This window comes from Leucoraja erinacea, chromosome 10 (genome assembly GCF_028641065.1).
Source record: "Leucoraja erinacea ecotype New England chromosome 10, Leri_hhj_1, whole genome shotgun sequence".
In the NCBI taxonomy this organism is placed as follows: Eukaryota; Metazoa; Chordata; class Chondrichthyes; order Rajiformes; family Rajidae; genus Leucoraja; species Leucoraja erinaceus.
The window spans coordinates 55,303,681-55,326,588 of NC_073386.1; the positions used below are offsets into that span (position 1 = coordinate 55,303,681).

Genomic DNA, 22,908 nt, shown 5'->3' on the forward strand with positions numbered 1-22,908 from the left:
TTCTGCAAGGGGAAATCAATAGAAGGAAATGTGAACTTGTATTCTGATGTTGATATCCCACTCTGCAACATTTCCTTGGGCGGCAATCTAAGACTTTTTTTTGCATGATGGTGACAAATCTGTATGCTCTAGCTTGTCAATATCAACCAGAAATGGAGAGAATGATAGGTCTGTGAGAGTTCATAAGTGTCAGGCCAAGAAACAGAAGTTATTATTGAGGATATCCAGATCAAAATAGAATCAAACCAGTACAAATCTGCTGAGAAGGATGAAGGGCAGTGCAATCAATAACAGATTCCAACAAACAGGTGAAAGAAACACACGTTTCTGAGCATCATGTATTTTTACAGTAAGACTAGCGTCACGTGGACTTCTTTTGGAAAACTAACCATTTCAGGTTTTGTAAGGCCACCCGTTGCTGTCACCATATACAGAATCTTTTCGTGGGCAGGTTTTCCTAACTACCTAGGTACAATTATGTAAAATCAAGGCTTTTGACAAATCAAAATAGTTTGATATTTTTAAAATGTAGAGGTTATATTAAATAAATCATATCAAAATCTACATAGGATGATTGAACCACATACTTTATTACCAGCAAGAAAGTCAAGTAGTGACAATTATAGGTGAACAATAATAATCTGCAGAATCAAGAAACCGATAACCTGCAGAATCAAGTAGTAATTTCCAATTAAACAACACTTTTCATAGTGAACTCTAGTTAAAAATTTAGCCAGATTCTTTGACATGTTAAGCGAGGCTGTGATCAAGTCAAAATGAGAGCTCATATCCATTCTTTTGGTATCCCCTTAATTTGCCTTAATTGGTCTAACTCCCACTCTCTATGAGCCTAATCTATGCCCTGATCTTGCACTTGCATATGTTTTTCATCTATAGTGACTCCCAGCTCACCAACACCTTGATCTCATTACGTTTTGACTTTCCTCTAACTTTCTTTGAAATAAATTCTAAGTCGAGCATTTTAGGCTTCTTTCTTTGTGCTTCTCCATTGGCAGCCATACCTCCACAAAGAAAAACGGAGATACCTTGTTTCTCAAAAAGCGGAGCTACTCCAGTATTTTGTGCCTATTTGAGATATTTAGGCTGGAAATTGCAGTGTTTAGGCCTTGAATAACTGAAGGCCCTTCCCCATAAAGCTGTATCTTCAACCAAGCATCATTCCTTTAACTCAATATTCTTGTAACCCCTTTTTAAAAACCCAACATGCAGTGACTCAGTCAGGATTAGATTTTCATCCTTGTGTTATTTACAGCAGAAAGGATTGAAATTACCTCTAAATTAAGATCTGATACCATACCATATGGAAACTGCATCAAGGTTTGGTTGGCAGACTTGAAACAGGTGTTTACTTTCCCTAAAATGTAACTTGCAAATATTGCAAAAAAGTAAAAAAGGTATACTTCTATAAATAGTATAATCACTACAATCCATTTTTAAGGGGATTTGAAATGTGCAGTTTTGTTCAAAACTAGCTCAATTTCATCTTTACCTGTTCAGTAATTATTTAATAATGTACTTAAGCCTGAAATACAATAAATACAGTTACCTGAAGGGTTGCGATGGCGATCTTGAATGAATTTTCATATCTTCTAACCTTTAAAATAACAAACCATACTATAATTAATTCTTATAAATAGCCATCGTTCATTTATATTTTAATCCATGTTTGGAATACTGAACATGCATAAAGCCTCATCCATGTAAAGATGACATTGCTTTGTTCCACTTTTATTTTTTGCAGGCAGGAAATGAAAACAGCAGATCATTTGTCTCTTCAAAATCCTTAACTACATTAGTGTAATCATCTTTCAAAATATACTGAAAGACTTCTTTGATCCCTGTAATTCGTACTGCATTCACCTTTGAAGAAACATTAACAAATAGGATAATGATAAAGAATGACATCATTCTTTCCATTTAATTGAACTGCATTATGCAAATTGCAACTTGATTATTTCTAAAACTAAAGTGCGACCCTACATGAGGAAGATGAAAGACCAGACATTGGTGAACTAATGTTTGCCTTTTTTTTAAAAATAAACTAACAGTTTATTTTTGTGCAGTAGCTGCATTTTTTTAATTAAAAAAAAAAAAACAATGACCAAAGACTTGGTGGATTGGATTCAAAATAGGCTTGGACATATAAGACAGAGTGTCGTAGTGGGGAGATGTTATTCTGACTGGAGGTTAGTAACTAATGTTCTGCAGAGATCAGTGCTCCGACCTGTTTGTGGATGAAAACATAGGTGGGCTGATTTGCAGATGATGCAAACATTGGCAGAGATGCAGATTGTGAGGAAGGCTGTCAAAGGATTCAGCAGGGTGTAGATCAGAGAGAAAAATGGGCAGAGAAATGGCAGATGGAGTTTTATCCAGTCAACTGTGAGCACTTTGGAAGGTCAAATACATGAGGAAAGTATACAATTAATGGCAGGGACCTCAGGAGCATTGATGTAGAGATGGATCTTGCAGTACAAGTCCATAGCTCCTAGAAAGTGGCAACACAAGTACATAGGTGCAAAGGAGGTTTGCCTTCATCAGTCTAAGCACCGAGTACAAACGTCATGAAATCTTATTGCAGCCGTACAAAACTATAATAATTTGAGGACATGATTTCAGTAAAGTAAATAAGTTCATTCTCTTGCAAAGGATAATTAATTAAGTAGTATTATTCACTTTTATGACTATATACATCAAACACTAAAATTAGCCAAATGTGTTGATTCTCAGACTAAACAATCTTGGGCAAGGAAATATGAGTTAGTATGTTAGGTCCTGTACAATAAGTGTATTATAGAATAAGCATAAGAATCTACTGGTACATATACCCTTTTACCCTGTACTGCCAGTTTTTACAATTATTTCAATGACATACTAATTCAAAATTTGTATGTGCTGAACATTATTTAAAAAAGGAAAGCATTTGATTTCCGTTTCTATTGCAATATCTAATATTTTTTTCTATAATGAATGATAAATATTTGTCATTATTTCCTGGTTGACCCTCCAGCAACATTCTTCATTGTGTACGGCTGCTCAGTCAGTTTGGTAAACTAGCTCAATTGTTTGTATACATGGTGTTTATTTATTTGCATCACAATTTGTTTGGTAGAGATTTGTAAATTCCATCATGGTGAATTTCTGTCACCCTATCTGCTATAACAGAGGGGTAGACAATACTCGATGCTGAGCATTACCTTAAATTGCAGTGAGACAACTACCAAAGTTGAAAAATTCTTGCAGGTCGGTGTGTCCAGGAAATCATTAAATCTCTATGGGCAGTGATTTATCCTTGATCATAAATTATATGCCGGTGTTATACAAGTAATTAAAATCAGGGGGAATGAACAGTGAAGAAAAATAAAGCCAAAGACAAATCAGACCCGTGAACTACATGAGACCAGTGGAAATGATACAACATTACAGCACAATTTCTTCTCTGATACTACCATAACAACATTTGTACGGTATCTTTAAATATAATTAAATGACACAAGACATTTAATAAATGAGGTAGTGAGAAAACCGACAACAAAATACAGAGACAAGAATAAATGACCAAAGGTTTGGAATTTGAAGGAGCATTTAAAAAAAAGAAAGGTTGAAAGGCAGAGAGTATTAGGGAGAGAATTTAAGCTTTGGGTGAAGGTAAGTGGCAACATTGCAATTAAGTTGAGATTTTGAAGCCAGAATTGGAGCACAGACCTAGAAGATAAAGGGGGCGAGTGAAGAAACTGTAAAGTTAAAAAGTTCAAAGCACATGTGAACCTGGATGATTTTATGGAATTGAAAATGTATGATCTAACCGATGAAACTCAGTAGGTCAAGCAGCATTTCTGGAGATCATGGATAGGTGATGTTTCCGGTCCTTCCTATGATTCAATACGTACTTTCATTGCAAGTAATTGAAACAAAGAACTGCAGATGTTGGTTAATATACAAAAAGGACACAAAGTGCTGGTGTAACTCAGCAAGTCAGGCAGCATCCGAGTCAAAAGGATCTTGACCTGAAACATCACCGATGCATTTTCTCCAGAGATGCTGCCTGGCCTGTTGAGTTACTCCACTACTTTGTGTCCTTTTGTGTATTAACCAGCATCTGCAGTTCTTTGTTTCTGCATGAAGAAGCACATGATCACAAACTGTTATGTCATCACCAAGGGTGAAAACAATCTTACTCAGCTTCAGACCATTTCCTGAGATATTTTTTGGGGGGCAGTGAGAGTAGGCAGGGAGGGCAAGGGCAGGTAGGGAAGGAAAATTGGGAAGATAAGCTAATTGGGAAGATAAGTTACATTTTAATAATTAAACCATGGAAGTAAGCAAGAACAGTTCAACCTAGTTCCTACAACATTGGAGAATTGAGCTGTCAACTTTAAGGCAGAAAGAAGAGCAGTGAATGTACACTAGAAAGGTAGACAAAAATGCTGGTGGAACTCAGCGGTGAGGCAGCATCTATGGAGAGAAGGAATATGCGACGTTTTGGGTCGAGACCCTTCTTCAGACTGATGTTGGGGGGGGGGGGGGGGGGGGGAGGGCGGAAAAAAGAAAGGAAGAGGCAGAGATGTAGGCTTGGGAGGGAGCGGGGAAGGGGAGGGGAAGGAGGGAGAAAGCAAGGACTACCTGAAATTGGAGAAGTCAATGTTCAAACTGTTGGGGTGTAAACTACCCAAGCAAAATATGAGGTGCTGTTCCTCCAATTAGCGCTGGGCCTCACTCTGGCCATGGAGGAGGCCCAGGACAGGAAGGTCGGATTCAGAATGGGAGGGGGGTGTTGAAGTGCTGAGCCACCAGGAGATCAGGTTGGTTATTGCGAAGTGAGCGGAGGTGTTGGGCGAAGTGATCGCCAAGCCTCCGCTTGGACTCGCCGATGTAGAGAAGATGTAGACATTAGGTAGGAGGTAGATTAAAAAAAAAGAATAACTAAAGATAAGTTGCTCAGCACAGAGGTTCAGTTAAAAGGCAGGGAACAATATCAAATGCTGGGGGAAAATTGCTCAGAAATTTGGCGAGATACTTAGATGGATAGTAAAAGAAATAGTATCTTAATTAGTTGCTCAAAAGATGCTCAAAACTAATGTACAAATTTGAGGAAAGGACTACAACTAGGTATGTTACAAAACCTACCCGAATCGTCCATGAGAATCTGCCCCCAGGCCGTGTGTGTGATTTTGGCGCTGTTTAGAGAGGGCGGGTTTAAAACGCGATTTTTACTAGGCTGTTGCAATCGAAAATGTTCAGCCTAGTAAATCATTAACGGAAAATCGCTGAAAGACCCCGTCGCAAAAGGTATTATTAGTTTTTATGGCCTTGTATAATAGTTATAGTAGTTTAAAAACCACTCTCTCAACCCCGCGACCTCTCGCAGCCCCAGGGTTTTATAAAGCAAACAATTAAAGGTATGTACCTTATTTTTACATTAAAAGGGGCTTCCTAAGAACCCTGTATATAAAGTTTTCTATAGTGAATAGTTCATTTTGGGCTCTTTATATCCCGCAGTATTTTTCTGGGCATTTGAGGGCACAAATCCAGCGCAATGTGAACGTTCTAAACCAGCGCGTTCACAGGATCCCACTAGAAAGCCGATTTAAATTGACTTTAATTTACAGCAATTGAACACTAAATTCCTTCCATTTGGCCTATAAATTGATGTAAATGAGATTTAAAAATCATGTTTTATTGTGAATTATTTGTGAATATTATTTGGACACTTAGGCTATTTAAAAATGTTAATCATTTATTAAGAAATGGATAGATGTTTAGATCTAGTAATTGAAGTTTGAAATTAGCTACAATTGGGTAACTAACTAATTATATGCTTTAATTTCAGGTCCTCCAAGTAAGGTTATTTTATATTTGTTTCAGAATGGTTCAATCTACGATAACTGAAAATTTCATTCAGTTCTCTTAATTTTTAAGAAGGTTATGGGCTTTTGACTGTCCTCGATCACAGCTTTTTTGTTATGTCCATAGAAAATCAATAGGGAACAAGATGCTAATTTCCGGGTATGAAAATGGCCATAACTGTTTTATTACTTGAGATATGAAAGTGAATTAGGTGTCAAATTAAACTTATTGTTATGCTTTATCTGATGGGATAAATTGCAGACTTGATTTTTTAAATCTCAAAATTTTGTAACATTGCTACTACAACAGCACCATTATAATTGGAATGGGACAAAATATACACAGTGCCCTCCATAATGTTTGGGGCAAAGATCCATCGTTTATTTATTTGCCTCTGTACTCCACAATTTGAGATATGTAATAGAAAAAAAATCAGTTGCGGTTAAAGTGCACATTGTCAGATTTTAATAAAGGCCATTTTTATACATTTTGGTTTCACCATGTAGAAATTACAGCTGTGTTTATACATAGTCCCCCCCCATTTCAGGGCACCATAATGTTTGGGACACATGGCTTCATTTGTGTTTGTAATTGCTTAGATGTGTTTAATTGCCTCCTTAATGCAGGTATAAGAGAGCTCTTAGCGCCTAGACTTTCCATCACCTTTGGAAACTTTTATTGCTGTTTATCAACGCGAGGACAAAAGTTCTGCCAATGAAAGTCAAAGAAGCCATTATGAGACTGAGAAACAAGAATAAAATGGTTAGAGACCAAGCCTTAGACTTACCAAAATCAACATTATTAAGAAGAAAGGGAGCACTGGTGAGCTTACTAACCACAAAGGGACCAGCAGGCCAAGGAAGACCTCCACAGCTGATGACAGAAGAATTCTCTCTATAATAAAGAAAAATCCCCAAACACCTATCCCACAGATCAGAAATACTCTTCAGGAGTCAGGTCTGGATTTGTCAATGAGCACTGTCTGCAGAAGATTTCATGACGAGAAATACAGAGCCTGTATTACAAGATGCAAACCACTGGTTAGCCGCAAAAATAAGGATGGCCAGGTTACAGTTAGCCAAGAAGTACTTAAAAGAGCAACCACAGTTCTGGAAAAAGTTATTGTGGGCAGATGAGACGAAGATTAACATATCAGAGTGATGGCAAGAGCAACTTATGGAGGAGAGAAGGAACTGCCTAAGATCCAAAGCATACCGCCTCATCTGTGAAACACGGTGGTGGGGGTGTTATGGCCTGGGCATGTATGGCTGTTGAAGGTACTGGCTCACTTATCTTCATTGATGATATAACTACTGATGGTAGTAGCATAATGAATTCTGAAGTGTATAGACACATCCTATCTGCTCAAGTTCAAACAAATACCTCAAAACGCATTGGCCGGCGGTTCATTCTACAGCAAGACAATGATCCCAAACATACTGCTAAAGCAACAAAGGAGTTTTTCAAAGCTAAAAAAATGGTCAGTTCTTGAATGGCCAAGTCAATGATCTGAACCCAACTGCGCATGCCTTTTATATGCTGAAGTGAAAACTGAAGGGTACTAGCCTCCAAAACAAGCATAAGCTAAAGATGGCCAGGCAGAGCATCACCAAAGAGGACACCCAGCAACTGGTGATGTCCATGAATCGCAAAGTACAAGCAGTCATTGTATGCAAAGGATATGCAGCAAAATACTAAACATGACTACTTTCATTTACATGACGTTGCTGTGTTCCAAACATTATGGTGCCCTGAAATGGGGGGTACTATGTATAAACAGCTGTAATGGTGTGTAAATAAAGCTACATGGTGAAATCAAAATGTATAAAAGTGGCTTTTTTTTCTTTTTTTCTTTAATTTTTTTTTTAAATGTACACTTTAACCACATGTGATTTTTTCTATTACAAATCTCAAATTGTAGAGTACAGAGGCAAACAAATAAATGATGGGTCTTTGTCCCAAACATTATGGAGGGCACTGTATTTCTGTGTATTTGTTTACTGCAGATATCAAACTAATATCAGTATATAAAATAGTACGACAGCTCCTCTGCCATTTAATAAGCATGACTGATAGGATTATAACCTCAGCTCCACATTCCAATCAACATAACATCAAAATGATAGAGAAATTGAAAGTTCAAAAAAAATACTAGTTGATAGCAGAACTGTAAAGTTTTAATCGGCCCGGGTCTATTTATCCTTGAAAAAAATGCTAGGGTTTATTGTTAAAATTAAGCTATTGGATACGATAGAAAATTACAAACAGCAGATATACTGAGGTCTATACATTATTAGAACAAATTAGCAAGACATTTGATAAAGTCCCTCATGGTAGGCCGATACAGAAAATTAAGATGCATGTGATAAGTAGTGACTTGGTCGTATGGATTCAGAACTGGTTGTTTAATAAGTTTGCAGATAACACCAAGATTGCTGGGGTCGCAGACTGTGAGAGAGGCTGTCAAAGTTTTCGTCAGGATATTCATCAGCTACAAAAATGGGCAAAGAAATGGCAGATGGAGTTTAATCCAAGCAAGTATGAGGTGTTGCACTTTGGGAGGTGAAATGTAAGGCCAAAATATACAATTGATTGCATGACGCTTAACATCATTGATGTACAGAGAAATCTTGGGGTCCATGTCCAAAATACCCTGAAGATAACAATGCATATAGATTGATGAAGAAAGCATATAGTATACTTGTGCACGAAGGAACTGCAGATGCTGGTTTAAACCGAAGATAGACACAAAAAGCTGGAGTATCTCAGTGGGACAGGCAGCATCTCTGGAGAGAAGGAATGGGTGACTTTTTGGGTCGAGACCCTTCTTCATATGATATATTTGCCTTCATAGGTCGGGGCATTGAGAATAAGAGCCATGATAGGTTTTGGTTAGGCTGCATTTGAGTATTGTGTGCAGGTTTGGTCGGCAGATTTCAACATTATGTGGTGCCTTTGGAAAAGGTGCAGAGTGGGGTTATCAGAAAGATGCCTAGATTGGTGGTATTATCTACGGTGCGAGGTTGAACAGACTTGGATTGCTTTTTCTGGACTATCGGAGATTGCGGGAGACCTGATAGCAGTATATAGAATTATATAGATAGTCAGAACTGTTTCCCCAGGATGGAAAAAAAAAATCATATACTACAAGGCATAGCTTTATGCTGCGAGGGGCAAAGTTTAAAGGAGATGTACAGGGCAGGTTTTTTTTATAACCACACTGTGGGTGTTGAGTGCCGGGAATATACTGCCAGGGTAGGTGGTTGAAGTAGATACGTTAGTGGCATTTAAGAGACTGTTGGACAGACATATGGATATGCAGGGAATGGAACAAAATGGGTTATGTGCAAGTTGATGTGATGGCCTTAGCATCATGTTCAGCACAGACATTGTGGGCCAAGGGGCTTGCTCTTTGCCGTACTGTTCCATGTTCTATATGAGAAGGAGGAACAAAGGAATAGAAGGATAAGCTGATAGGGTAAAATTAAATAAGACAAAAACTATACGGTTATATTAGTTAGACTAGTCTGGCTAATGGCCTGTTTTGGTGCGGTACACTGAATGCAATATTGATATTGTCACAGATAAATTCAGTTATTTGAACTGGTATATCATATTGACTTTATTAGAGAAACTGCTTTATATTTTATTAGCGTATTTTGTATGGGAAAAAAAAGATCACTTTAAATTTAAGCACCAAAACTTACTGTTTGATAACTCTGGAAAAACTTTCACATGCATGAAGATGTAGATGAAGTAGCAATTTCAACTGTCAACTCGAGATATGGATTAAATAAATTCAACACTCATGTCTAAAATTTCCATAACATTTACTTCCAGTTAAGAATTTTATTGGTTCTTGCTGCATCACCCACATTGCATTTACCTTAATGTTCCAGTTGTTGCTGATCGTGGTTGTCTCCTACTTTTTAAGGCACGAAGTTTATCTCCCTGAGTCATATAATTTGCTGTTGGTGAGCTTCCATTTTCAGCATAATTGTTCTTTAAAAAAATAGAATTAGATGTTGCTTTAAGTTCGTACGAGCAAATTTAAAAACAATATTTTCAACTGCAGCTGTGTTTTTGAGACTTTGGTAATAATGATGGCCAGGAGGGGGAGTAAAATGCACACTGGACCAACTCTTTCAACAGTGCTATTAGTCAAGTCAAGTCAAGTTTATTTGTCACACACACATACGAGATGTGCAGTGAAATGAAAGTGGCAATAAATAGCAATTGCAGATCCCTTGCAATGTTGCCCAGAAATAGTCAGGATTCAGGGATGAGGTTTTGCTTCAGTTATACAAAGGATGAACTGTGGAGTACAAAGACTAGTTAGATGGCAGGAGACCGATATCCCATTCAGAGCCTCTTTTGTCAGTCAGATCATGAGTCTTTTGTATCAACATTTTCATTTACCATATGGAACCGGTGCTCTTTGAGACTGCGTGGGCTTTCTCCGGGTGCTCCGGTTTCCTCTCACACTTGAAAGGCATACAGGTTTGTACGTTATGTGGTTTCGGTAAGTTGTAAAATCGTCCCAAGTGAGTGTAGGATTACAGAAAGCTTTCAATTACTTTTAACATAGAATATAGAACAGTACAGCTGAGGAACAGCATGTCAAGTTAAATTAATCTTCTCAGCTCATATGTGATCCATATCCTTCTATATCCACGTGCACTTTAAAAAAAAAAAATCAGTTTTTACAATTGGCCGTCAAAATTTAGATACCATATTATATAACTAAGTGTATTTGCATATTCACTCAATTGTATTCCTTATGTAGCTCAACTTGCCCAGATCATACAAAACTGCTTCTCTGTCTAACCTCAAAACATTGCATTAAGGATGATAGACAAAAATGCTGGAGAAACTCAGCGGGTGAGGCAGCATCTATGGAGCAAAGGAAATAGGCAACATTTTGGGTCGAGACCCTTCTTCAGACTGATGTGAGGGGGGGGGGGAGAGAGAGGGGGAGGGGGGAGAAGAAAGGGAGAGGCGGAGACAGTGGGCTGAGGGAGAGCTGAGAGGGGGGGGGGGGGGGGGGGGGGGGGGGGGGGGGGGGGGGGGGGGAGAAAAGTAAGGACTACCTGAAATTAGAGAAGTCGATGTTCATACCGCTGGGTTGCAAACTGCCCAAGCAAAATATGAGGTGCTACTCCTACAATTTACGGTGGTCCTCACTCTGGTCATGGATGAGGCCCGGGACAGAAAGGTCAGATTCGGAATGGGAGGGGGAGTTGAAGTGCTGAGCCACCAGGAGATCAGGTTGGTCATTGCGAACCAAGCGGAGGTGTTGGCGTTAAGGATGAAGGAACTTGTTTTTTCTATTCTTTAAATTTAAACTGCCATTTAGCTATTATTCATAACTATCTATAATTGGACTTCACCTTACACTTCATTGTAATCATGTCTAATATTTTCTTTGACTGAATAGCATGCAAATACCCCAAATTAAAAGAGGAGGTGTGTTACTTTATTAATTAAGGAAAATGTCACAGCAGTGTTCAAAGATGACAGTACTGATGGTTCATCTAGAGGTGATATAGGTGGAGCTGAGAAGTAAGAAAAGGATGATCGCCTTGCCAGGAGTGTACTACATGGCCACAATAGTCAACAGGAATTAAAAGAGCAAATATGCCAGGAAATTGCAGGCAGCTGCAGGACAAATAAGCTTGTTGTCGTTGGAGATTTAAACTTTCCCAATATTGACTGGGAATGTCAGAGTGCAAAAGGTTTATATGGGGGCGAATTTGTGAAATGTGTTCAGGGATGTTTCCTCAGGCAATATGTAGAGGGGCCCCACACAGGAGGGGGCAACACTTGATCTAGTCTTAGGAAATTGGGAGGGGCATGTGGATAAAGTGTGTCTGGATAAGACTCCTGGGACCAGCGACCAGTTTTATTAGGTTTAAGATAGTTATGGATAGAGACAGGGCAGGCTCACAAGTTCAAATTAGTCTGAAGAAAGGTCTTGACCCGAAAACACCACCCATTCCTTCTCTCCACAGATGCTGCCTGTCCCGCTGAGCCATTGTGTCTATCTTCAGATAAAATTCTAATTTGCTGCAAGGCCAACTTTAAAGGTATTAGATGGGAACTCGCTCAAGTTGATTGGAGTAGGTTGTTTGAAGGCATAAGAATGTCAGGAAAATTGAATGTTTTTAAAGGTGTGCTGACAAGAGGTCAGGACATGCACGTCTTTGTTAAAGTGAAGAGCAAGACAGGCAAATGTAAGGAAGCTTAGATAACGAGGGAAATTTAGGCCCTGGTCAAGAATAAGGAGCATGGGCAGTTATGGGTAGTTGGAATCAAGAATATCCCTGGAGGAGTTTTAAACATTTTGGTTTCACCATGTAGAAATTACAGCTGTGTTTAAACACATGTCCCCTATTTCAGGGCACCATGTTTGGGAAACATGGCTTCACAGGCGTTTGTAATTGCTCAGGTGTGTTTAATTGCCTCCATAATGCAGGTATAAGAGCACTCTCAGCACCTAAACTTTCCTCCAGTCTTTCCATCACCTTTGGAAACTTTTATTGCTGTTTATCAACATGAGGACCAAAGTTATGCAAATGGAAGTCAAAGAAGCCATTATGAGACTGAGAAACAAGAATAAAACTGCTAGAGACATCAGCCATACATTAGGCTTACCAAAATTAATTGTTTGGAACATCATTAAGAAGAAAGAGAGCACTGGGGAGTTTACTAATCGCAAAGGGACTGGCAGACCAAGGAAGACCTCCACAGCTGATGACCGAAGAATTCTCTCTATTATAACGAAAAACCCCCAAACACCTGTCCGACAGATCAGAAACACTCTTCAGGAGTCAGGAATGGATTTGTCAATGACCACTGTCCACAGAAGATCATGAACAGAAATACAGAGGCTACACTGCAAAATGAAAACCACTGGTTAGTTGCAAAAATAGGATGGCCAGGGTACAGTTTGCCAAGAAATACTTAAAAGAGCAACCACAGTTCTGGAAAAAAGATCTTGTGGACAGATGAGACGACTAACATATCAGAGTGATGGCAAGAGCAAAGTATGGAGGAGAGAAGGAACTGCCCAAGATCCAATGCATACCACCTCATCTATGAAACGCGGTGGTGGGGGTGTTATGGCCTGGGCATGTATGGCTGCTGAAGGTACTGGCTCACTTATCTTCATTGATGATACAACTGCTGATGGTAGTAGCATAATGAATTCTTAAGTGTATAGACACATCCTATCTGCTCAAGTTGAAACAAATGCCTCAAAACTCATTGGCCGGCGGTTAAATCTACAGCAAGACAATGATCCCAAACATGCTGCTAAAGCACCAAATAAGTTTTTCAAAGCTAAAAAATAGTAAATTCTTGTGTGGCCAAGTCAATCACCCGATCTGACCCCATTGAGCATGCCTTTTACATGCTGAAGGGAAAACGGAAGGGGACTAGCCCTCAAAACAAGCATACGCTAAAGATGGCTGCAATACAGGTCTGGCAGAGCATCACCAGAGAAGACAAACAGCAACTGGTGATGTCCATGAATCGCAGACTTCAAACAGTCATTGCATGCAAAGGAAATGCAACATGAATACTTTCATTTATATGACATTGCTGTGTCCCAAACATTATGGTGCCCTGAAATGGGAGGACTATGTATAAACACAGCTGTAATTTCTGCATGATGAAACCAAAATGTATAAAAATGGCCTTTATTAAAATCTGATAATGTGCATTTTAACCACATGTGATGTTTTATTTTTACAAATTTATTGAAGTGGGCTTTAAGAATGAAACTCAGACATGAGAGTGCTACCATCTGAATTACAGTGAACACTAACAACAATTATAACTTGAAAACATTTGTACAAACAGTTATTATTATTTTTTTTTTTTAAATTGTTACTACAATGTAACCGATGACCATTATCAGAGTCACCAGCTATCAATAGGATGGATATTATCACATCTAACAGAATCAAAATGGGATGTTGTGTTTGATTTGCACCCTGTTTACACAAGAATGATAGATCTTTATTTTTAAGGAGCATTCCAAGCCAAAGGGTACCCATCTACATGCTGATGAAAATGCAGACTGTAGAAATTATCACGGCTGTGATTATAATCTGAACATCCTTACCTCGACAGCCTTGTCTACGGAATGCACCTTCATATTTCCACCAACAGTGAGACCATCAATGCCAGATATGATCCGTGTTAACCCAGTGCATTCTCTATCCATAGAACGTCGTTTTTTCAGAGACCTGTAAATATCACCTTCAAGCCACATGTGACCTTGTTTCCTGCAGACAAATCATAGAGGTCTAAATAGTTTCTCAATGCTTTTCAAACCATTACACCCAAATAAACAGGAAGGAAAACGTCATGATACAATTCAACTGTTGCAGAATCAAAGTTGGTGGTTGAACTGAAATGGGCACAAACCAGTTCTCACAATCTTTAAATGTTTCCCTGTGGATTTTGTCATTCAGCAGATGAGAAGCTAACAAGCTTAGTACTTACGAGATACATACCCACCATTGATAGGAATTTTACCTTGTTTTATTTTCTCCTGACCTTCACATTATTTCTAATATATTTAAAATGTTTCCCTACAATATTTTTTAAATTCACCTTCCAAAAAGTATAATATTTTTGAAATGTACCTTCCTTTTTGTGCAAGCAGAATAGATGTTAGAAGACTTTTGAATAAACTTGACTAAAATGTTGTAGCTACCTGAATCACATGCACGTTGCTAATAACCTGCATCTTATGAATCTATGCCCAAAGATAAAGGTATTAACTGTTGCTGGAAGTTAAAATGGCAACCTGGTTCAACTACATTGTGGCCTCCATTCACAAGTCAAATAGGTTCAGAAATATAAAAATAAAACAAAGGCAATGAGATAAATGAAAATTAAGACTATAAAAAAAAAAAATTAAAAAATTGGTAGAAATTTGTGAACGTATCACTAGGGAGTATCAGTAGCTGACAGCAAAATTAATATTAAAATTAAGAGTTTGAGCTAAAAGAACTCAGCTCTAAGTTTAGTATATTTGAACAATTGGATATATCCTGAAGCGTTTTCATTTAGTTCCTTTCAATGGATCAGTAGTCAGCCTTTAAGAAATAGTGCTTCAATGCCAATGCCATTCAATGGTCTACAGTTTGGTGCTTTGTGTTAACGGTAATTCCCAGTAAAATTAGGCATTCCCAAAGGTAACTTTTCCAGCTTTCTACAACTTGCTTGTTCATTGATCAGAAGAATTGGGGTGGAATTCAAACAAGGATTAATCATTATTTCCTAAATAAATGCTCCAAATAATTTTGAAATTATAGTTTTCATGATGGAACATGGGAGAAAACATAGGAGAGGTATATGCATGCATTGTGGAACGGTGATAATTAGTAGTTCAAAGTTTCAGTATAAGTGCAGCCATATTGTCCAAAAATCCTACTTGTTCAATATGGTTTCTATATACTTCATGCCACCAGCTTTAGTATGACAAGCAGGAACATAATCAGCATTCTGGAAATTAAAAATGACCATCGACAACACTCCAGAAAATTTATACTTATTTTGAATTAGCAAAAGGCCGAACAGTAAAAATTTACCATTGCCACAAACTATCCTCATTCTTCACTCAAATATAATGACATAATTATAGTGTTCACTAAAATCTCTCAGATACTTTCCTGCTTAAAAAACATTTCACAAAACATTATGTGATAAGCTCCTAAACCAGATTTAGACTGTGATTAATTTCTGAATGCACAATTAATAATAGAAACATAGAAATTAGGTGCAGGAGTAGGCCATTCGGCCCTTCGAGCCTGCACCGCCATTCAATATGATCATGGCTGATCATCCAACTCAGTATCCCGTACCCGCCTTCTCTCCATACCCCCTGATCCCCTTAGCCACAAGGGCCACATCTAACTCCCTCTTAAATATAGCCAATGAATTGGCCTCAACTACCCTCTGTGGCAGAGAGTTCCAGAGATTCACCACTCTCTGTGTGAAAAAAGTTCTTCTCATCTCGGTTTTAAAGGATTTCCCCCTTATCCTTAAGCTGTGACCCCTTGTCCTGGACTTCCCTAACATCGGGAACAATCTTCCTGCATCTAGCCTGTCCAACCTCTTAAGAATTTTGTAAGTTTCTATAAGATCCCCTCTCAATCTCCTAAATTCTAGAGAGTATAAACCAAGTCTATCCAGTCTTTCTTCATAAGACAGTCCTGACATCCCAGGAATCAATTTTCATGCAATGGATAGGGACTGTGAAGTACATGGAACCGGCATCACAAGTTCATGAAAAAGTAAACTCTTCTTTAGCTCCCTTGGGAAGAGAGTACATGATAAGCCAAACATTACTTTAAACAGTGTAGTTATCAAGCTTCACACTGAATACCAACCTTTTCACAAATAATTTTCTTTCAAATGCAATCCTTAAAAACCATACATAGCCTGCAATCAAATTATTTATTATGGTGAATAGTTTATGTTGTGACACATTGATTATTAACGAATGTTAATGTGCAAGGCTACAAAAAAAAGGTTGAAATACTTGGAACGGGCATGGGCATATGGCTTGTAAATACTCCTGTGCTGTAATGACTAATAATGCTTGAGAGTTAGGAATTAAATGTTGCAACACATCAGTAACGTGAATAACATTGCCCAAGACGACATTGGAGGTTCAACCATATTTTGCTGGAATAAGAAATTGAAGATCGAAATACAATTAATGTAGCTGCATGCAACATCATGTTCGTTTCCACAGCTTTCAACTTCTTTTATGCTCGGATTAGTCAAGTCAAAATAATAACGATTAACACGGAAATATAAGAAGGAATACCCACATTCCATATGTTTATGCCAGAGAAGCTGGATAGAACAGACTCTGCTAACTGAAACGTGCAATGTGAATGCAGTCTGGCACCCTTCTACCATCATCTTTTGTAAATCATGTGAAATACCAACTAACACATAAAATATGAAATGGACCTTCATATGCCATTTTAGCACAGACAGATATGAATTCAGGACATCCACAGTCTTACAGCACAATTACAATTTTAAACTTGATTTACTATGCAATCTTTATTTTTAATGCTTTCATTAAATTCTTTGCAGAATTTAGGTAACTTGGATTATTACATCATTTGCCCGTTGAAACTGCAGTCAGCAGGCTCGCAGCAAGCCTCAAACTTCATAAAGCTGTGCTCTTCATAAGCTGGAACTGCCATTTCTCAGATCCCTGGAACATTCTTCCATAATGGTGATAATTTGCCAAACTGGTAGAGTCTGTTGGAAGAGAACTTGGAAATAAGTTACCCTTGGACCTTTTATATGTGTTGAACGGATAACCTTTGTAATATTGCTCTTTTTAAATGGTCTAGGTGAATACTTTGAGGCTTTTTCTGTTTAATTCTCTGCTCTAACGTCTGACTTCAATGGATAATTTTTATCTGTACGAATATACTTTTTTTTGCCTCTAATTCCTGCTTTAATTAGGAGAAAATAGTTGGCTCATAGGACCTCATCTACTGCATCCGCTGTCGTACGTGTCACCTTCTCTACATCGGCGAGACCAAGCGAACACATCCACGCAGTCTATACTAACCAACCTGATCTCCCGGTTGCCCAGCACTTCAACTCCCCCTCCCATTCTGAATCAGACCTTTCTGCCCCGAGCCTCCTCCATGGCCAGAGTGAGGCCCAGAGTAAAATGGAGGAACAACACCTCATATTTCACTTGTATAGTTTACACCCCAGCGGTGTGAACATCGACTTTTCAGGTAGTCCTTGATTTCTCCCTCCTTTCCTCCCCCTTCCCACATAGCCTACAGTCTCCACCTCTTTCTTTCTTTTTAGCAGCTCCCCCCGACATCAGTCTGAAGAAGGGTCTCAAGCCGAAACGTCGCCTACTCCTTTTCTCCTCAGATGCTGCCTCACCCGCTGAGTTTCTCCAGCATTTTTTGTCTACTAGCTCATAGGATGTTGATTTTGCATTTAACTTCAAATTTTGTGCAATTCAGCATCCCAAAAGATGGTGAATTAGGTAGTCTTTATAGACAGGATAACATTGTTTCAATCTTACTCTTTTATTGCATCCGCATAGAACATTTTATAATCAGTCACGATGTTTTATATGCAAAATGGCTTCTGGTAACTCACGGCATGGTGGTAAGTTAACTCTTTAAACCATTTAGTTACACTATCTAGAATTTTCTGAATTCCTTGTCAAAGACTAAAAGGACAAAAAGAGGTTTTACATGGCTATTTTATTTCCATTCTACCACCATGACTTCCGTAAGGTTAGGAGGATCAATTACCTTTTTTTCTGGAAACAATTCAGTTTCCTCACCAATAGATACATTTTCAGTCCAAGGAGTACCATATAACAATAGCGTATATCATATGAGAAATATAATGACTATGGGCGGCAATATAATTACTACTGTCGATGGCATGGAGGCGCAGCAGTAGAGTCGCTGCCTTACAGCGTAAGAGACCCGGGTTCATTGCTAACTAGGGGGTGCTGTCTGTACATTCTCCCCGTGACCTTCTCCAGGAAGCTCAGGTTTCCTCCCACGCTCCAAAGGCATACAGGTTTGTAGGCTAATTGGCTTGGTATAAATGTAAAATGTAAAATGTAAAATGTTTCTCGTGTTTTGAAGGATATTGTTTGTATGCGGCGATCGCTGGTCGGCCCAGACTCTGTAGGCCAAAATACCTGTTTCCGCACTGCATCTGTAAATTAAACTAAAACCAAACTACTATGCAAATAGATAGTATCTTTGTGAAAATCAAAAAAAAAACCTGCACATGCTGGAAATCTAACCTAAATACAGGAAATGCAGGAAAGAAGCAAAAAAAAAAAAGTACTGGAATAACCGAGTCAGGCAGCGCTCTGTGGAGGTAATGGTCAGATGATATTTTGGATCAGAGCTGTTCTGCAGACTCGGGTCGAGTCTGGGAAGAGAAGCAGAGTTAATATTTCGTCGAAGGCCCTTCATTGGTGTTTTGACAAATGGCCTTTAATCTGAAACGTTAACTCAGTTTCTGTCCCTATGTGCGCAGCCTGATTATGCTGAGCATTTACAACATTTTCTCGTTTCATTTTACATGATGCCTTTACGTCATCACGCAGCAGCCTCACCAGCAGTCTGTCCGTCATTTAACCCTTTTGTTATTTTTTAGTGTGTTAAAACTATGTTTTATAAGGTTTCTTAGTCTTTTCTATGTGGGGGATGGTGGGGGGGAGAAGAGGAGAAACAGTTTTCTCAGTCGCTTCCTTGTCGGAGATGTGTCTTTTCTCCGAGTCGCATCTTCGCGCCCCCCCCCCAATCTGAATTGGTCTTTCCTACCGGAGACCGACCAGAGCTTCACAGCAGCGCAGCACTGAATTCCATCGCGGAGTGGGCGATGCCTTACCAGGGATCGCAGTATGGAGCTCCGGAGTGTTGGGCCAGCTGCTTTAACATCGTGGAGCTGTAGTTTGCGGAGCTTCTAGCCACGGGCGGCACTGACTTTAACATCGCGGAGTCCTGGGATCCTTTGCTGAGGGTCGCCAGTGTTCAAGCTCCGTCCAGCTCGGCCTGTGGATTTTGGGAGCCGGGGTCTCTGGCAAGAAGTGGCCGATTCGGAAACTCCAAGCCGCTGAGTGGTCTTCCGTTCCGATGTCGGAGTTTCATCATCCCGGCGAGAGGGCCTGAAACATCGGGTCACCCGTAGTGGTGACTGCGGAGGACTCAAAGGCCCCGACCACGGGTGAACAAAGAAGATGATTGAACTTTATTGCCTTCCCTCACAGTGGGAAACGTTGATTCCACTGTGGGGGATGTTTATGTTAAATCCTATTGTGTATTGTGCTCTTTTATTTGTATGGCTCTATGGTGACTTATATCTCATTGTACCAAAATTGGTGGTAATAAATGTAACGAACTTGAACTTGGTATTCTCGGAATCTTACGTCAGGAATATCTAATCTTCAGAGCTTGTAAGCAATCGATGATCTTTCTAATAAGATGATCCTGCAATGTTCTGCTAATTTGGAAAGATTGGCATGTATTAATTGCCTATTGATATTGCCATGGTGCTTTTTAAAAAAAAAAATCTTTGACACGAATTATGAAAGCTACCAGCAATGGAGACTCAATCTCTTGGATTTGGTTGAAAATATAAAGATGGTGACATGTCATGAATAAATACAGAAAATAATCAGAGACCAACGGAACAGCACCTTCATAGAACTGGAGTAAGAGCAGATAGATGTTACATCAATCTTACACAAAACTCTAGTTAAGACCACATTTGAGACAACCGTATGTTATTCTGGATACTATGTGAAAATCAGAACTGATTTAACAGAATAATACCTGTACTTCAAGAGTTAAATAACTAGGAGCGATGGCAAAAAGATAGGGTTGCAATCACCGGATATTACAATGTCGAAGAGAATATTTTATTGAAATTTTGATACAGTAACCTTGAGTTTGGCAATATATATGTCTTCAGTTTGGGTAAATTGCTGAATCCAAGGTACCAGACAAATAATTACTGAATCCAAGGTACCTGACAAAAAATGGGTTTGATACTGACCCTGGGTGCTGTCTGTGCAGAGTTTGCACGTTCACCCTGAAACAGCATGAGAACCCTTTGGGTGCTCAGGTTTCCTCCCACATCCCGAAGTCATGCAGGTGTGCAGGTTAATTGGCCTCTGTAAAATTTCCCCCTAATATGTAAGGAGTGGATGAGAAAGTGTTCTAACATAGAACTCATGGACAATGTGGTCTCAGTGGGCCGAAGGGCCTGTTTCCACGCTGTATCTCCAAACTAATCTGGTGGTATAGATGATGAAATGAAACATTATTTTTTATTAGCTGGATAATTGAGGACTGGTCTTAAAAAGTAGAATCTAGCCGTTTGGGAGTGAAATACCATGGATTGGTAAAATTCTGGAGTGCACTTTTTTCAATTGTAGACGCTGATGTAGAGGGATTTTGAACAAATGAAAGATATGCAAAAAAGTAACGATGATAAAGAACCAGGCCATTGTTAGCTGTTACTAATATTGAGTAAAGATAAGTATAGAAGCATGAGGGAGTAACTTGCTAAAGAAGATTGGAAGGGAACCCTAGCAGGAATGATGGTGGAGCAGTAAAGGCAGGAGTTTCCAGGAACAATTTGGAAGATGCAGGTTGTTATCATCCCAAATTAGAACAAACTAGGGGGAGACTGAGACCACCATGGCTGACAAGGAAGTCAAATATAGCGTCAAAGGAAAATAGAAGGCATAACATAGCAAGGATTAATGGAAAGGTAAAGAATTGGAAAGTTTTAAAAAACTGATAGAAGGCAATTAAAAAAGCAATGTGGAGAAAAAGAGGAAATAAGAAGATAAGCTAGCCAATAATATAAAAGGAGGATATCAAACATTTTTTTTTCAGCTATATAAAGAGTAAAAGAGGCAAGTGGACAGCGAACCGCTGGAAAATGATGGAAACTGAACAAGATTTTTTTTATCAGTCTGCACGGTGGAAGACATCAGCAATGTGCCAGAAATTCAAGAGAGTCAGGGGGAAGAAGTGAGTTAATTGTGGCTATTACTGAGACGATGCTTACGAAACTGAAAGGTTTGAAAGTGGATGTCACCTGGACCATCTGGACTGCACCCCAGGGGTCTGAAAGAGGTAGCTGTTGATATTGTGGAGCCATTAGCAGTGATCTATCATGAATCACCAGTCAGGAACAGTTTCAAAGGAGTGGAAATTACAAATGTGACTCAACTGTTAAGAGGGATTTGGGCAAAAAGAAAGAAAATTATAAGCCAGTTAATCTAACTTCTGTGGTTGGTAAAATTTTAAGAGTTTAAAATTTACCAATTTACACAACATTGCTAAGTCCCAAACACTGCTGTAATTTCTACATGGTGCAACCAAAATGTATAAAAATGTCCTTTATTAAAATCTGACAATGTGCATTTTAACCACATGTGATTTTTTTTCTATTACAAATCTCAAATTAAGGAGTGCAAAGGCAAATAAAGAAATGATGGATCTTTGACCCAAACATTATGGTCTTCACTGAACAGCCCATTCTTTCACTACTTCACAAACCTTACAAATGTGCATAGAAACATAGAAATTAGGTGCAGGAGTAGGCCATTCGGCCCTTCGAGCCTGCACCGCCATTCAATATGATCATGGCTGATCATCCAACTCAGTATCCCGTACCTGCCTTCTATCCATACCCTCTGATCCCCTTAGCCACAAGGGCCACATCTAACTCCCTCTTAAATATAGCCAATGAACTGGCCTCAACTACCCTCTGTGGCAGAGAGTTCCAGAGATTCACCACTCTCTGTGTGAGAAAAGTTCTTCTCATCTCGGTTTTAAAGGATTTCCCCCTTATCCTTAAGCTGTGACCCCTTGTCCTGGACTTCCCTAACATCGGGAACAATCTTCCTGCATCTAGCCTGTCCAACCCCTTAAGAATTTTGTAAGTTTCTATAAGATCCCCTCTCAATTTCCTAAATTCTAGAGAGTATAAACCAAGTCTATCCAGTCTTTCTTCATAAGACAGTCCCGACATCCCAGGAATCAGTCTGGTGAACCATCTCTGCACTCCCTCTATGGCAATAATGTCCTTCCTCAGAGTTGGAGACCAAAACTGTACGCAATACTCCAGGTGTGGTCTCACCAAGACCCTGTACAACTTTGCAGTTCACTTTGATATCATAAGTGGGTATATAACTCCAACAATGTCACCTGCAAATGTGGTATTGAACCACAAACAATGGAACACCTGCTGAATTGCCCTCAACCGGAAAACCGATGCACAGCTGCCGATCTCACTGCCTGCAATGAAGATGCCGAGAAGTATGTTCAGCTCTGGCTGAACAATATTTAATCTTGTGATGTGGACTCGATAAGAAGACTTCGATATCACCTTGTCCTCTAGTTGCTACTTCTTTCCCCCATCCGCGCTTCTTTTATTGATCTGAACATCCATACATTTTTTTAGATAAAGGATGACAGGCAG

General features: G+C 39.1%; 1 protein-coding gene across 5 annotated transcripts in view; it reads right to left on the reverse strand.

Moving 5' to 3' along the window:
* Positions 1-22,908, reverse strand: part of cdc14ab (cell division cycle 14Ab) — a 95,454-nt gene that overhangs the window by 16,746 nt on the left and 55,800 nt on the right. For all 5 annotated transcript variants that reach the window (XM_055642367.1, XM_055642365.1, XM_055642366.1 and 2 more), the window contains exons 11-13: positions 13,997-14,159; positions 9,755-9,870; positions 1,568-1,615 (exon numbers count right to left, since the gene is read on the reverse strand). In XM_055642367.1, coding sequence (XP_055498342.1) covers positions 1,568-1,615; positions 9,755-9,870; positions 13,997-14,159 — 327 coding nt within the window. The remainder of the gene's footprint in view (positions 1-1,567; positions 1,616-9,754; positions 9,871-13,996; positions 14,160-22,908) is intronic.